Source organism: Rhincodon typus, chromosome 33 (genome assembly GCF_021869965.1).
Source record: "Rhincodon typus isolate 14 chromosome 33, sRhiTyp1.1, whole genome shotgun sequence".
Lineage (NCBI taxonomy): Eukaryota > Metazoa > Chordata > Chondrichthyes > Orectolobiformes > Rhincodontidae > Rhincodon > Rhincodon typus.
Window position 1 is genome coordinate 28,594,846 of NC_063364.1, and position 17,502 is coordinate 28,612,347.

Below are 17,502 nucleotides of genomic sequence, written 5' to 3' on the forward strand. Positions count from 1 at the left end.
ACCTATCCCCTCCCTAACTCCCCACCTACACTCACCTTTACTGGCTCTATCCCCGCCTCTTCGACCTGTTTGTTTCCTCTCCACCTATCCTCTCCTCTATCCCTCTTCTATCCGCCTCCCACTCTCTCCCTATTTATTTCAAAACCCCCTTCCCCTCCCCCTTTTCTGATGAAGGGTCTAGGCCCGAAACGTCAGCCTCTCTGCTCCTATGATGCTGCTTGGCCTGCTGTGTTCATCCAGCCCTGCACCTTGTTGTCTCGGATTCTCCAGCATCTGCAGTTCCTACTATCTCTGATTCAAGTTTAACAACATCCTTCTTATAAAAGAATGACTGCAATTGTATGCAGTATTCTAAAAGTGGCCTCACCAATGTCCTCTAAAGCCGCAACATGATGTCCCAACTCCTATACTCAATGCAACAAAAACAAAGTTGCTGGAAAAGCTCAGCAAACCTGGCAGCATCTGTGGAGGAGAAAACAGAGTTAACGTTTCGGGTCCGGTGACCCTTCCTCAGAACCTATACTCAATGTGCTGACCAATGAAGGCAAGCATACCAAAGTGCCTTCTTCACCACCCAGTCTACCTGCAACTCCACTTTCAAGGAACTATGCACCTGCATTTCTAGGTGGAATATTATTTCTGATGTGGGGTTAGTTCATTGGGGGTAAGGACCTGATCACTCTCTCTCTTTTGAATACCTCTTCCTGAATGAGGACAGCCCCTACCCCAATGTCACTCACATTGATAGTTACTTCCAATGCTGGGTTGGGGTTTGGAGCTGCAAGCACAAGTTTGTTTGTTGAAATTGACTTCCACTTTCCAAAGCTGCTTGAAGTCACTCAGGCCGCACTACCTCTGTTTTTCCATGTAATCGGTCTATCAGAGGCACAGCTACTGAGCTGAAATTTGAGACAAATCTTTGGCAGATCCCATACATTCCCTAAAACCGTATGATTTCCTGTTTTGTCATGGGAATGGGGAACTGTGCTACTGTTTCTACCTTTGCAGTCCTGGGAAGGATTCATGCTTGATTGTCCAAGATTGGTCATTTGAGGCTTAGTAAACATGTTGTTTGCAAAATTGACCTTAGGGTCACGGAAACAGACCCCTTGGTCCAACTAGTCCATGCCGACCATGTTCCAAAACTAAACTAGTCCCACTTGCCTGTGTTTGGCTCTTGTCCCTCCAAACCCCAACTATTCATGTACTTATCCAAATGTATTATAAATGTTGTAGTTGTACCTGCATCCACCACTTTCTCTGGCAGTTCATTCCAAACAGTAACCACTGTCTATGTAAAAAAAGTTGCCCTTCATGTCCTTTTTAAATCTTTCTCCTCTCACTTTAAAACATATATTCCCTCGTTTTGAACTCACCACCCTAGGGAAAAGACCCTTGCTATTCACTTTAACTATGCCCCTCGTTTATAAAATCATGTCTACAAGGTCACACCTCAACTTCCTATGCTCCAATGAAAAAAGTTCCAGCCTATCCAGCCTACTTTTATAACTCAAACCCTCCATTCCTGGCAATATCCTGGCAAATCTTTTCTGAACCCTCTCCAATTTAATAATATCCTTCCTATAGCATGGTGACCAACACTGCACAGAGTAATCCAGAGGAGCCCTCACCAAAGTCCTGTACAACCTCAACATGAAGTCCCAATTCCTGTACTCAAAGGTCTGAGCAATGAAAGCAAGTGTGCTAAACACCTTCTTAACCATCCTGTCTAAATGTGCTGCAAATTTCAAAGAATTATGTACCTGATCCTCTAGGTCTCTGTGCTACAACAGTGCCTAGGGCCCTACCATTAATTGTATAGTTTGTTTGTTTTACCAGAGTGTAATACTTGGCACTTATCCAAATTAAACTCCATCTGCCGCTCCTTGACCCATTGACCCAATTGATAAAGTCTCTTTATAATCTTAGTTAACCTTCTTCACTGACCACCAATTTTGGTGTCTTCTGCAAACTTGCTAACCATCCCTCCTATATTCTCATCCAAATTGTTTATATAAATGACAAACAAAAGTGGACCCAGCACTGATGCCTGTGGAACACTGCTGGTCACAGGCCTCCAGTCCGAAAAGCAACCCTCCACTGTTGGTCTCTCTCCTACCATCAAGCCAATTTTGTATCCAATTGGCAAGCTCACCCTGAATCCCGTGTGATCTAACCTTACTAATTAGTCTACCATGCAGAACCTTATCAAAGGCTTTACTAAAGTCCATATAAACAATGTTTATCATTCTGCCCTCATCAACGTTTTTGGTTATTTCCTCAAAAACTCAAACAATTTTGTGCGTCATGATTTCTCTCACACAAAACTATTAGGTCAGGTGACCATAATTTCTGGAAGAGATCTTCAGGTTTCTCTAAATGTATTTCAAAAAGTGTGTCTGCACTCTCAGAGGTTGTTTGGGTACAATACACAATCAGATACTCCTGCTACTACTTAGTTCATCAGCCTTTGAAAGATGACTTGATCATTTTGGAGTTTGAATGACATGACTCAACATTGGTGTAACCAGTTTGGAGTTACAAAGTGAAGGTTTCCTTTGTGTAGACAGTCAGGGGAATCTGCCAGTACCCCTTGTGCAAATCTACCTTGTTAATGTAGGTTGCTTTACCGACCCTTTCTATGCAATTTTCCAACCAGAGTATCAGGTAGGAGTTGGTTTTCATCACTGTGTTAATCTTTCAGTAATCAATATGGAGCCTTGCAGAATCACCCAACCTTTCCATGAACATAACAAGTTATTGCTATATTACAGTTATTGCTGCTAGTCTCCATTAGTGACTGCCATAGTATTTCTGCTCCTGAACCCGGGGCAGCTTTTCTGGACCTAACCAATAGCGATGTAGCCTTATGAGAGGGTCCGACAACACTCTCCCCAGCATCGACACTATGTAGAACTAGGGTGAAGCAGCTTGTCCTCTCTCTGCATAACCCCTTAAATACAGTGAGCGGCCTCCTTACAAACAAACACAGAGAATACTGGAGAAACTCAACTGGTCTGGCAGTGTCTGGAGACAGATAAACTGAGTCAACCACCCCTGTCCCACCATCTCCTCCATGTCAATCACTGTAATGTGCCTTTAGGAAGCTATCATCATCTGAAAGATGCCCAAAAAACAGAAGCTGTCGGGATAAATAATGTCTATTTATTAGGTGTCGGTTTCGATCAATATCCATCAGGTTTGTTCAGAACGTAGCTAAATGACACTGTTAATGACTGAAGCCCTCAGAGGTGCAGGAGAAGGCCATTCAGCCCTTTACTTGTTTTGGGCCATTTACCGTTTACCCCATCTCCTCTTTCCTGCTCTATTCCCATTCCCCCATGACAGTCAACGAACCAGTGCATAACATGGTACTGAGGCTAACAGCAACTTGACTGCTGAGGGCAAGCTGCCCTGATTGAGGTGAGGTTGTATGGGCAGGGAATGGGGGTATTACATTGCCCATGGTGAGGCTACAATTGGTTCAGTGTCTTTTAAGAGCCTACAAAACAGTAGGCTATCAGCCCCGTAAGTCCACTTCCTCCATTTAGTGAGATCATGACTGATCTTCTACTTTAATATCATTTTCCTGCACTCTTCATCATTTACATTTTGGTTTTTTTTTCCCCCTGTAGGAGCTAGAAGTCCTTAATTTTTTTAATTCATTCATGGGATGAGGGCAACACTGGCTAGGCAGCATTTATTGCCCATCCCTAATTGCCCAGAGGGCAGTTAAGAGTCATTGCTATGGCTGTTCAGTCACATGTAGGCCAGACCAGGTAAGGATGGCAGTTTCCTTCCATAAAGGCCATTAGTGAACTAGGTGGGTTTTCCCCCCTCACAATCGGCAATGGATTCATGGTCATCATAGACTCTAAATTCCACATATTTATTGAATTCAAATTCCACTATCTGCCATGGTGGGATTCAAACCCAGGTTCCCAGAACATTATCTGGGTCTCTGGGTTAACAGTCCAGCAGTAATACCATTAGGCCATTGCCTCCCCTTGTGAGCTTTGCAGAGTGTGGACATCAATCTAAGGATAGAATGGGTTCCATAACTGATAATGTCTGTGTCAATACTTTAGATGGAACTTTTTGCTCTCTAAAATATTCAGGTTTAAACTCTTCAAACGGTTTCTGGGCTCTGACCCCACCAGTGTCTGTGAGCTGCCTATCAGTGCCATCTTCCCAGAGGGAGCCAATTACTCCAACAGTTGCACACCTCGCATATCCTCCACCCCACCCCCAAATTATGGGCCACGGGGCAGACAGCACAGGCAAGAGGGCAGTGGGTAAACACCAGCACCATCGTGCTGCTTACAGCTGGAAGGGGAGGAACAAGGGGGTGGCATGGTTATCAATTTGTAACCATCAGCCTATCCCTGCCACCCTCTACCAGATTTATCCAGCACAGACATGATGGGCCAAAGGGTTCTATGCTGTAACATTTCAGTGATTCTGTGGGTGAGGTGAATCCACTTCAAAACCTGTTCTTGGAGAGCCCAATGATGGTTAGTGTTTTTAAACTATCCTCGCAGAACGTGGGTGACATTGGCTGGGCTAGCATTTATTGTCTGTCCCTAATTGCCCCTTGAGAAGGTGGTGGTGAGCTGCCTTCTTGAACCGCTGAAGTTTACGTGCTGTAGGTTGACCATAATGACCTTAGGGAGGGAATCCCAGGATTTTGACCCGTTGACACTGAAGGAATGATGACATATCTCCAAGTCAGGATGGTCAATGGCTTGGAGGGGAGCATGCAGTGGCTGGTTTTCCCATGTATCTGCTACTCTTCCTTTGCTGGACTTGTCCTCATAAATTCATATTCTATATTGCGGGGAAATGATGTATGGATAAAGTTGTGGGGAGGGGTTCAGCAGGGAAGGATGTTCATTGGGGAGGGGGAGTCAGTGATAGGGATTGGGGAGGGATCAAAGCAGGAGGGGTCAGTGGAAGGGGGGTCAGTGGGAGGAGGGTCAGAGGGGTGTCAGAGAGGGAGGTCAGTGGGTACAAATTGGTGGGCAGGGTTCAGTAGGAGGGGTTGAGGAGGGAACTCAGTGGAGGGGTCAGTGGGGACAGACATCAGTGGGGAGGGGTCAGTAGGAGGTGGGTCAGGGAGAGGTTCAGGGAGGGGTCAGTGGGGAGGGATTAGGGGTATCCCATCACCCTCTGCAAAATCTTAGACCCTTAAATAAATAGATTTTTGCAAATTACTTCAATTAATGCCTCAAATATCTGCTGCTGATGCTTACTGCATTACATCTGTGTCTTTGACACTGCCTGACACCCCTCACAAATCCCTACTCTCATCTCCCAAAGCAAGGGCACTAGAGGTGGGGAGAGGGGTGAATGTGGTTAGGGGGCTGAGATAGTGCGGGACTTTCTGAACTTCCTTCTGGCCATCCATCTCCAACTTGTGTCAGTGTCCAGTCCTGCCCACACGCGGCCTGCTGAGGGAGCTGCAAGGAGCTGCTGTGTGTGGAATGTCAAAATTAGGAGAGAAGCTGGAATAGTTCAACGGTGGCTGTCGCCTCGCCTCGCCTCGCCTCGTCTCGTCTCGTCTCACCTCACCCTGCATCACCTCACCTCACCTCGCCTCGCATCACCTCACCTCGTCTCACCTCACCTCACCCTGCATCACCTCGCCTCGCCTCGCCTCACCTCACCTCGCCTCGTCTCACCTCGCCTCGCCTCATGTCACCTCACCTCGTCTCACCTCAATGTGCTCTTTACACGTTTATAGGAGACATTTCTTCACCCAGAGAGCGGTGAGCCTGTGGAATTCATTACCACAGGTAGTAGTCAATGCCAAAACATTGAATATATTCAAGAGGCGATTAGATATACCACTTGGGGTGAATGGGATCAAAGGTTATGGGGAGAAAACAGGATTAGGCTATTGAGTTGGACGATCAGCCATGATCACGATGAATGGTGGAGCAAGCTCGAAAGGCCAAATGGCCTTCTCCTATTCTTATCTTCCATGTTTCTATGTGTGTTTCTATAATAACCCTGATCCCTGAGAATGTGGGAATCAATCCCCACGATAAGGAAAAACAGTGTTTCTGAAATAATTTGTACTGATTTAGGACCACAATGACACATTGCATTTACATAGCACCTTAAGCATTGTAAAACACCTTAAGGGGATTCACAGGCTTATGATCATGCAGTATGATCTATGATCTAAAAGGAAGCATTAAGATAGTAAAACAACAGCTTGGTTATCAGGGATGTTGTATCTTAAAGGAAGAGAGACAGGTATTGAGGTTGGAAAGATTTTAGGACTGAAATCCCAGAGCTTAGGGCTTCAGGCAGCTGAAAGCAAGGCCACTATCAGGAGTGATTAAAACCCAGAAATCAAAGCCAGGAGTTCCAGCATCCAGTAACAAGCACAGTCTGTAGGAGGAGCTGAGCCCTATAAAGGCTGCAATGATGCCCCAAAATGCCAAAACCTTGAACTGCAGCTAAAGTCCCAAAGGCTGTTTAGAACTAAAGCCCAAATGACAGGCAAAACTCATCGGTCAGAAGGTGAATAAAATAAAGAGAACAGCACACACAGTGAAAAGATACATAATACATTGATCGTATTTCATACGGACATACACAGGAACAGAAACTATTAATTCCAAAGATACTTAATCAGTTTGAATGGGGGATAGTGTTTAGTTCAATCCCTGATCAGGTTCAGCTTTGTTCCTCTTTGATAACTGTCAGAATAAGTTATTTATTATTTAACACTTTTCACTTGAAGCAGCCAAGCAACTGTAAGGCTGGATTGTCAAACGGATGGAGGTTAAGGTTACAGTAAGAATGGCAACTTTCCAACTTTTGTAGAGGTCACTCATCACCCAAATACACAAGAAGGCTCTATATGAATGCAGAGAGGTGCGCAGTTGGATCCTGGTCTGTAGAGAGTTAGCTGGCCTCAGTGTTTGGGGAGCAAGGTGACAAGATTTCTCAGTGTCTGTCGAGGACAGACAGGGAAATCATAGCCGCGGAGAGGAGGGTGAACTAACTCCACAGTGGTCGTTACCTGTCACCAAGTCGCCCTTTATTTATACACAAACTGTCCTTTACTCTAGTACTGCCTTTTCAGAATCTCTGACACTGTTTTTTTAATGTAACCTATTTTGCTAATCAACCTGTTCAGATATGTAATTACACATCTCTGGAGCAGATGGAACTTGAACCCAAGTCTCTTGGTTCAGGGATAGGGACACTATCACCATACCACAAGAGGGCCCTGAACACTCCTGTTTATATCTAGCAGCCAAGGCTCCCTGATTGGACCAGGTTAACAGCCCCATTCAGGGAAATCATATACTATGAGGTCCAGCTGGCTGATCTCATTACAATCACTCCAAGGGGACAGGTCAGGGGTGACACTCATTCGCAGAACCTGGTACTAAAGCTTCCCTTTACAAATCATTGACTTCAATTTCCCCAGTATATACTTTACAAAAGTCACATTACAAAGTTTCTGAGGTACAATTTATTTAAAAGTAAAAGGAATCTGATAATTTCATGCTGGCTTCGCCTGAGATGCAATTGCAAATCTAAATGAACCTTTCAATCAGCAAATATTTGCTTATCTGCAGCAGTTATGCTCTAAATGACCTCAGGATTTACTGCAAACTGAGCTTGAAGCTTTAAAAAAGGCAGGCCTCATTAAACAGAGCTCACCTTCACAGCAGAATGACACACAACAAGTCGCACAGTATAACACTGTGTTGTTACAGCAGTAATGAGCGCAATTCTCATGCAGACAACATTTCGCAGCAATTGAAGCTGACGTGTTAGTGTGTTCTGTGACATGCCTGATCTGTTTCCTTCAGAATTCAAAGAGTGCTTCTCACTGTATGACAAGAAACGTAAAGGCAAGATATCTGCTGGAGACCTGATCACAGTTATGCGGTGCCTGGGTACCAGCCCGACACCAGGAGAGGCGGGCAGACACCTGCTGCATCATAAAATAGGTAAATGCAATTGTCACCTAAAATCCGTAGCTCATAAACGGGCCATTCGGCCCACCTCATTTGTACTGGTATTGATGCTCCCTCTGACCCTCCTCCAACCCTTCTGCACCTAACCCTATCAACATAATGTTTTATTCCAATCTCCCTCATGTCCTTATTTAAGATCCCCTTAAATGTATTTGTACAGTTTACTTTGACCACTCCTTGTGCCCATTCTAAGCACTCTCTGTGGAAAAGTTTCTCCTGGAGTTGCCATTGGATTTATTGGTGACTATCTCACTTCAGTATCTCCCAGTTCTGGTCTCCCCCACGTGTGGATCACAAGATTGTTACGATGTAGAAAGAGGTTATTCAGAGCATTGAAACATCTTCTCTACAAGGTCCTGTCTCATTGGATCATGTGGCAGCTGCAAAGATATAGTCTTTCAAGAAAAACCTCACAAATTGAATATTGAGCAGAATTTAACAAAACTCAACAGTTGCTTGATTGTGATTCTATTTTCTGATGGGGCTGAATGTGTTTTTTATTTGAATTATAATAATTCTGTGTTTCTGACCGGTTCTGGGCACTGCAATTTAGGAATGATTTCAAGGATTTGGAGAGAGTACAGAAAAGGTTTATGAGAATGGTTCCTGAGATGAGGAACTTCAGTTCTGGGGATTGATTGGAGAAGCTGGGAGTGTTCTGTGCGGAAAAAAGAAGGCTGAGAGGAGATATGACCAAAGTGATTCAATCATAAAGGGTCTGGACAAACCAGGAGTAAACCAGGAGAAAATATTTCCTCTTGTGAAAGGGTCAAGAATGAAAAGGCATAGATTTGACATAATTAGTAAAAGAAGCAAGAGTGATTGAGGAAATTTTTTTCACGCAGTGAGTGGTTGGGGTGTGCAATGCGCAGCCTGAGGGTGTGGCAGAGGAAGGTTCATTTGAGGCTTTCAAAGGGGAATTAGAAACTTATTGGAAAAGAATGTGCAAGGTCACAGGGAGAAGAGTGGCACTGAATGAGATGTTTACTCATGGATCCAATGGGACATAATGGGCTGAGTGACCTCCTTCTAGAACATAGAACACAATACTCTATCTACACATAGTACAGTCACTCTATCTATGCCTCTCAGCATCTTGTAGACCTCTATAAAGTCACTTCTCATCCTTCTTCGCTCCAATGAAAAAAGCCCTAGCTCCCTCAACCATTCCTCATAAGACCTGCCCTCCAGTCCAGGCAGCATCCTGGTAAATCTCCTCTGCACCCTCTCTAAAGCTTCCACATCTTTCCTATAATGAGGTGACCAGAACTGAACTCAATATTCTAAGTGCGGTCTAACCAGGGTTTTATAGAGCTACAGCATAATGTCACAGCTCTTAAACTCAATTCCCCTGCCAATGGAAGCCAATGAAATGGAACAAATCTGTGATTCTGTACTAAAGCAGAGAAAAGTACCAACAAAGCTCTGAGGTTTATTTCTGGAGGAATACAATTGAAAAGCAGAGACACTATGTCACATGCAGAAGCTTGGACAGATTGGACAGACACTTCACCTGATGAAGGGGCAGCGCTAAGAAAGCTTGTGATTGTAAATAAACCTGTTAGACTATAACCTGGTGTCGTGTGACTTCTGACCTTGTCCACCCCAGTCCAACACTGGTGCCTCCACATCTTAAATGGCCCAGCAAGCCACGCGGTTCAGGGGCAATTGTGGATGGACAATAAATGGCCCTGCCAACCATCGCCACATCTCATGAAAGTGTGCAAGAAAATAAAACAGTGAAACATCAACCTGCGTTTCCTGTTCCAATACCTCTTTGAAATTGAGAGTGGAGTCAATGTGATGCCTCAATGGTGGAATAGTCCATTGACACTCCGGCAGGATTCCTGGTGTGAAGGGGTGCTGGGAAAATAGTGGGAAGAGAGTCGGGGTGGCTCACCAGCTCACTGCTCTCACTAGGAAAGTTCCCTGGAATGGACCAGTGTGGATTGGGTGTAAATTTACAGACAAAAGCAAAGATCTTTCTGGTGCCCACTGGCATTTTGCACTTGTTCCTGTTGCTTTTCTTTTTAACATACGCATTCACAGAATGAAGGTGTCGCTGGCTGGGCAGCATTTATTGCCCCATCCCTAATTGCCCAGAGGGCAGTTAAGAGTCCACCACATTGCTGTGGGTCTGGAGTCACATGTAGGCCAGACCAAGTAAGGATGGCAGTTTCCTTCCCTAAGGGGCAGTAGTGAACCAGATGGGTTTATCCAACAATCAGCAATGGATTCATGGTCATCATTAGTCTCTTAATTCCAGATGTATTATTGAATTCAAATTCCACCATCTGCCATGGCAGGACTTGAACCTGGGTCCCCAGGACCTTACCTGGGTCTCTGGATTAACAACTCAGTGATAATACCGGAGATAGTAGGAACTGCAGATGCTGGAGAATCCGAGATAACAAGGTGTAGAGCTGGATGAACACAGCAGGCCAAGCAGCATCAGAGGAGCAGGAAGGCTGACGTTTCTGGCCTAGACCCTTCTTTATCCAACAATCCAGCTCTACACCTTGTTATCTCAGTGATAATACCAGTGGGCCACCACCTACCCTAATTAATTCTCCCCTAATTTAATTCCCCAGTGGGCAGGTCGCTCACCAAGCCCATGAAACAATGTTGACTGGAACTGGGTTCCTTGGCTTTAAAACTCAAGCTGTAGAACACCAACACAAGACGTTTGTGTTGAAGATCATTGATCTGAAGTGTTAACTCTGTTTTCCACTGCCAGACCTGTTGAGTTTCTCCAGCTTTCTTTTGTTCATACCCACAAAAGCAAGCTGGCTCTGCTAAACCATTATAAAACCACTAGTCAGACCCAAGTTGGATCACTGTGTTGAATTTGTGACACCAGACTGTAGGAATATGTTTGAATTTCACGGAGACATGACCAGGAAGTAGGGGAATGTCAAGCAGCGTGTCTGGCTCATGCAGGGAGATGGAACTGACTAGTGGGGCTAGGGGGAGGGGTGTGTGTTGGGAGTTTGGTGGGGTGCGGGGTTTGCAATGACAGAGCCGGGTAAGGGGGAGAGGAAGCTGCTCAGCATTAATCTGCTGCCTTTTCTTTAACCAGAAAGAAATGGTGAACTGGATTTCTCAACATTCCTTGCCGTCATCCACCAGCAGAGGCAGCAAGAGGATCCACAAAAGGAGATTCTGGAAGCTATGTTGATGACAGACAAACAAAAACAAGGCTTCATTACAGCCACTGAGCTGAGGACCAAACTGACCCAACTCGGCGAGAAACTGACAAACCAGGAAGGTGAGAAACCACAGTGCAAACTCTCTTTTTAAAATCTCTCTACAAACATTTATATGGTACTTTTCGAATACACTTGTGATGTACGGATTTTGCACTAGTGTCATGTCAGTTTTGGTCTGTTTGTGTGTGTCAGGGGATTTAATTATTAACTTGAAAGCCTTTCCGAATCCATTTTTTAAAAAGGTGTCAGAATTGTAGTTTTTGGCGATTAATGAGAATTTGTTTATACGGGATAGTTTTTAATAAGTGAACAAAGTAAAGTGTAGTGCATTAGGCTTCAGTTAGTAGGATTCGGAATGGGGTTTTTCTTCAGCTTAAGGGGAACACCAGTAGCTTGAAGAAATCTTTTAGTCTCAGATAGCAGGGGTCCTGGTTGAAGCCAGATTTATCAAACAGTTTTGCCTGAAACAAGGAGAGTGTTTAGAACTGTTAAGAAGTAGATTGCCTCAGTGTAAGGAATTTAACAGAAAGCTCGAGATTAGAAGTGTTTAGTTAAAACCGTTAAGGCTTATTTGAAGCTCAGAAATTCTAGTTCAGATGTATAATGACTCAAGGAGGAGTCTTGCAAGTTCACCAGATGGAGAATTGACATAACAGTTAAGTTAAATCCAATGAATGTGATAAAGAAGAGTCTTTTTCCTGGTATGAGAATAGTAACTAGCTGCTATTGGGACTAATAATATTCTGGGCTTCAAAATCTTTAATCTTGTGTTTAATATATAAATGTTTGGTTTATTTTATTTTAGCTTATAATAAACTTCTGTTTTACTGGTAAAATCAAATCTACAACATTGCGCGTGTGTGTTTCAGTAAAACATCACCTTGTTAAAGTCAAAAAACAAAATATGGTCTATCAAACTAGATCTCAGTCTGGCATCTGACTTGTCCAGTAACGACAGCAGCTGGATCATAACACACTTTACTGGTGGTGAAGTACTTGCTGAACTGTACTCACTATTGTCTGAACTGCAGCAACCAATTTGTGCCTGGCAAGACCCCACAAACAAGCAATTAAAGACCAGAAAACTGCTTCAGCGATGTCAGTTAAGGGATAGATATCAACCGGCTCACTGGAGAGAACTCCCCTTCATCTTCTTTGATTGTGCTGTGGGATCTTTACACATTCACACAAGAGGGGAGATGCAGCCTCGATTCATTTACTCTCTCCACCAGTTGGTACCTCCAGCAGAGCAACATCCCTCTGGCCTACATTTAGCGTAAGCCTGGATTCTGTGCCTGAGTCTCAAACCCACAACCTCCTGTCCCGATGATGTATGTACTGCCACCAGGCTGAAGCTGACACTATCTCTTGTCCTCATGCCTCCTGTTGCAGGTCTGACAAAGGCCTGGAGTCTACTGTCACCATCTCTCCCTCTACACTCTGGAAATAAGAGGAGCTTGGATGAGAAATCAGAGGAATAGTCAGTCCAGACCAGACTGATTTCACATTCATTCAATTGGTTCTTCAGATGAGAGGATTGTCTTAAAGATGAAGCTACGTAAAATCAGACCTATACTCACTGAGGTTCAGAACAACGAGAGATTATCTCACTGAAACAGTAAAGGCCAGACAGGATCACAGCTGAGGTGCTGTTTCCTCTTGCTGGAGAATTGAACAAAGGGAAACAGGCTCAGGATAAAAAGTTGAGGGACTGAGGTGAGGGTCTTTCAGGGAAATCGTGGTAAATGAAGAGTGGATGGGAATGTGGAACTCAGACAGAAGATCTGAATGGCAGAATTGGCTGGAGAGCTGAATGGCCTTCTCCTCTTCCTGTTTCTTATGTTCTTCAGTTCCTACAAGAGTCCGTATTGTTGGGAAAAGAGAAGGAATTGGGAAAAGGTGTTGGGTAGAGGGGTCAGATAATACCATGGTCTTTCAATGAGTGGACTTAATTACAGGTCTTTCCCAAACAGCAAAGAAACAGAGATTACAATGACAAAATATAAATGCTTAACTAAACTGTGTACTTTGATCTTACAGTTGATGACCTCCTGCAAGAAGCAAATATCCCCCCAAATGGGATTGTGAAATACGAGGACTTCATCCAAAGCATCACTCTCCCACACACAAATTACTGAACGTCCACCAAATGATACACTGAGGAATCAGGATACCTCCGTTCAAACTCTCCAGGTTAAATTGCCAAAATTATTCACTGATTGATTCCACTGCTATGTAATTGAAGACCATTTGTAAGCACAATTACCAAGATAAATACAAGTAGCCCTCGTAAAATAAAATAAGCGGCACGGTTGTCAGTGGTTAGCACTGCTGCCTCACAGCACCAGGGACCTTGGTTCAATTCCACCCTCGGGTGATTGTCTGTGTGGAGTTTGCACATTCTCCCCATGTCTGCATGGGTTTCCTCTGGGTGCTCCAGTTTCCTCCCACAATCCAAAGATGTGCAGGTTAGGTGGATTGGCCAGGTTAGATTGCCCATAATGCCTAGGGGTGTGTAAATTAGGCAGATTAGACATGGGAAATAAAGTGTTATGGGGGATGGATCTGGGTAGGATGGTCTTCAGAAGGGTGGTGTGGACTTGATGGGCTGAATGGCCTGTTCCCACACTGTAGGGATTCTGTGAGTTGAAAGAGTTCATTTGGTCTGTCTAAGAAGTACAACTTTCTTCTTGCTCGCAGTGTACAACTCTCTCAAACAACTCAAAGGCTCTCCCTCTCTGCGACTCTGCCCAGATTCTAGTCATAGAGTCATAGGGATATCCAGCGTGGAAACAGACCCTTCAGTCCAACTCATCCCTGCTGACCAGATATCCTAAACAAATCTAATCCCATTTGCCAGCATTTGGCCCATATCCCTCTAAACTCTTCCCATTCATATACCCATCCAAATGACTTTTAAATGTAATCGTACCAGCCTCCACCATTTCCTTTGGCAGCTCGTTCCATACAGACACCACCCTCTGTGTGTAAACGTTACCCTTTAGGTCCCTTTTAAATCTTTCCCCTCTCACCTTAAACCTATGCCCTCTAGTTTTGGACTTCCCTATCCTGGGGAAAAGACCTTGTCTATTTATCCTATCCGTGCCCCTCATGATTTTATAAACTTCTCTTAGATCGCCCCTCAGCCTCAAACACTCCAGGGAAAATAGCCCCAAGCTATTCAGCCTGTCTTTATAGATCAAACCCTGGCAACATCCTTGTAAATCTTTTCTGATCTGTTTCATGTTTACCAACATCTTTCCTCATAGAATCCCTACAGTGTGGAAACAGACCAATCGGCCCAACCAGTCTACACCACCCCACTGAAGATCATCCCACTCAGACCCACTCCCCCTTACCTTTCCACTGTAATCCTGCAGTTCCCATGCCTAATCTATCTAACCTACACACCCCTGGACACTACAGGCAATTTAGCACAGCTAATCCACCTAACCTGCACATCTTCAGACTGTGGGAGAAAACCAGAGCACTTGGAGGAAACCCATGCAGACACAGGGAGATTGTGCAAACTCCACATAGACAGTTGCCCGAGGGTGGAATCGAACCTGGGTCCCTGGTGCAGTGCAGCAGCAGTGCTAATTACTGAGCCACCATACCACTCCTATAGCAGAGAGACCAGAATTGAACACAGTCTTTAAGAGTCAACTGCTTTGATGTGGGTCTGGAGTCACATATCACTAGGCTACATATGACAATCCAGTAGCTGTATGCTCACCACAATCAACTTCCTAACAGCAATCCTAGCTTTGTCTTTCTGGTTGCTATCTGTACAAGCCTTGTCCTCCTGACATAGTTATGATACTATTTCATTAATATCTTAGCTGCTCCTACAGAGTTGCGCCTCAATCGCCTCCCATCAAGGTAGAGATTCTTGATGTTTGCAGCTACAAAGACAATCTGTAATTATATAGCCATTTTAACATTGTAACATCTCCCTTGATACTTCATAGAAAAATTATCACCCAAATGGGATAGCGAGCTACCAAAGGAGATGTCATTACAGGTGAGAGGTAGGTCTTATGGTGTTTCTCAAAGGGGAAGAGAGAAGTAAAGAAGGAAGGAGGATTAGGAAGAGAGTTCCACAGCTTAGTACCTTGGCAGCTGAAGACATAACCACTGCATACAGCACAGGAAAAGGCCGTTCCGACCAACTAATCCACTCTGATGCATCTTTAGCTGACTGATCAGGTGGAGGCAATGACTGAGTAGTATTATCGCTGGACTGTTAATCCAGAGACCCAGATAACATCCCGGGGACCTGGGTTCAAATCCCGCCACGGCAGATGGTGGAATTTGAATTCAATAAATATCTGGAATTAAGAATCTAATGCTGACCGTGAATCCATTGACGATTGTCGGGAAAAAGCCATCTAGTTCACTAATGTCCTTGAGGGAAGGAAACCGCCATCCTTACCTGGCCTGGCCTACATATGACTCCAGACCCACAGCAATGCGGTTGACTCGTAACTGCCCTCTGGGCGATTAGGGATGGGCAATTAATGCCGCCTAGCCAGCGACCCCCCTCATCCTGTGAATGAATAAAAGGATCCATGACTTCCTCCCACTCTACTTCATGTCATCCTTATGGGAGCCTTGTTTATAAATACTGTCCCCACACTGACCAGACTGGCGAGTGTCAGCATTCCTGAAGAAATCACGCAGCCTATCAACTCAAAGCAATGACAGGGATCTTCTTGGTCAGAGCTCACTGCAAATTCCCAGGGCTTGAGGTTTCACGATGAGCTGCTGGGATTGTCCCCCAGCAGGAGACAAACTTGTTCTGAAAAGGGACGCTGGAAGCCCATAATCTAAAGGAAGAGCTTAAGCCAGAGACACAGAAGCGGTGGGAGGTCCCGTAGATGATCACACAGAATGTCCCCTCAGCCTTGGGTAATGGGTCGCTTCAGTGGTGGAGAACTTTCAAAGGCATTCTGTACAAGTGTGAAAGTCATGACTGTAGTCAATGTTCAAAATGTTATTCATAAATTAACACATTTCATTTTGTGTGTCATTGTAACCTGAAATATGTTGAAAACTTTTAAAAATAAAGATGATTTGGTCTGAAGTGTATGCATCATTAGACCAAGTGTCCCCTCTGGGTCACCTGCTCCAGAGCAGCCAGGACCTGCTTGTGGAAAGTTTCACTCCTTTCACCTGCCAAAGGGTTGGATAGTGAGAGACTGTTCAGTAATCTATTTCGAGATTTGTTCATATTATTCAGGTGTGTTCCCCCAACATCCCTGCTAATATTCATGGAACTGTAAGTTAACAACTTCAAGAGAAAATTGGAACAACAGGTTTTCAGAATACATTATTTACAGCATAGAAAATAACCACATGACCCATCTGGTCTCTGATGCACAAGAGCACCCTCCCACCCTATTTCATCCAATTCCATCAGCATTTCCTTCTATACCTTTCCGTTTCAGGCACGTAGATACATGTAGCGATGATCTGTCTAAGTGCAACTCCCCACTTAATTTCTCCACGTCTCAAGTCTTGTGCTTCAGCGGTATGTAAGAACCTTCCAATTTCCATTTCACTGATCAATCTGACTAGGGAGAAGTTTACATGAGGTGGTTGCCCATTCCCTTCATACTGTGTAGTTATAGGAAACTCAAGTCCCCTTCTGGAAGGATCTGCCTCCTGTAAACAGTCATTATTTCTCAAGGAGGTCATCACCACCAAAACTTTATTAGTTCCGCCATTGGCTATGACTAGTAAGCCTGAGGATGGGACCCTTACCTGACTTGAGGCAAATTGAAAACAACCTGCTCTACTAGAGTCACTGAGTTTGTAATGCTTGCAGAGAGAAGTCACATGAATCTATTTGTGGTTGTGATAAAGTTATCAGATCTGAATTCAGTTTATCTGAGAGATAATGTGCCCTGAGCAACAACCTTTGCTCTCTCTTTCTCTTCTCTGAAACATATCTTATCTAAATTCCTGAGTTGCAAACCTACTGGAAGATCTGATCACTGCAAGTGGAGGATTCTTAGAGGAGAATTTCGAATCAGTGACCACAGACACCAGGAAAGGAAATTCAGCCAGCCATAACAGATTGAGGAAGATAGCCCAGTGCCAATAACTTGTGTGCAAAGAGTCTTCAGTTACTGACCAACACTTGAACAATCAATAACTAATTCTCTTTCATGAATTTAACAGTTACTTGGCCAGGGTACACTTAAAATAACATTCAACAGTATTTGTATTTGTTTGCCAGATTTGTGAGTTGTGAGTTGTGTGTGTGTGTGTGAGTGTGTGTG

General features: G+C 44.3%; 1 protein-coding gene across 1 annotated transcript in view; it reads left to right on the forward strand.

Annotated features, from left to right (window-relative positions):
- Nucleotides 1–13,591, forward strand: part of LOC109912684 (calmodulin-like protein 4) — a 16,682-nt gene extending 3,091 nt beyond the window's left edge. The window contains exons 3-5 of the mRNA XM_048616036.1: nucleotides 7,839–7,979; nucleotides 11,086–11,274; nucleotides 13,256–13,591. Of these exons, the coding sequence (XP_048471993.1) occupies nucleotides 7,839–7,979; nucleotides 11,086–11,274; nucleotides 13,256–13,353 (428 nt within the window). The 3' untranslated portion in view covers nucleotides 13,354–13,591. The remainder of the gene's footprint in view (nucleotides 1–7,838; nucleotides 7,980–11,085; nucleotides 11,275–13,255) is intronic.
- The last annotated feature ends 3,911 nt before the right edge of the window (nucleotides 13,592–17,502 follow it).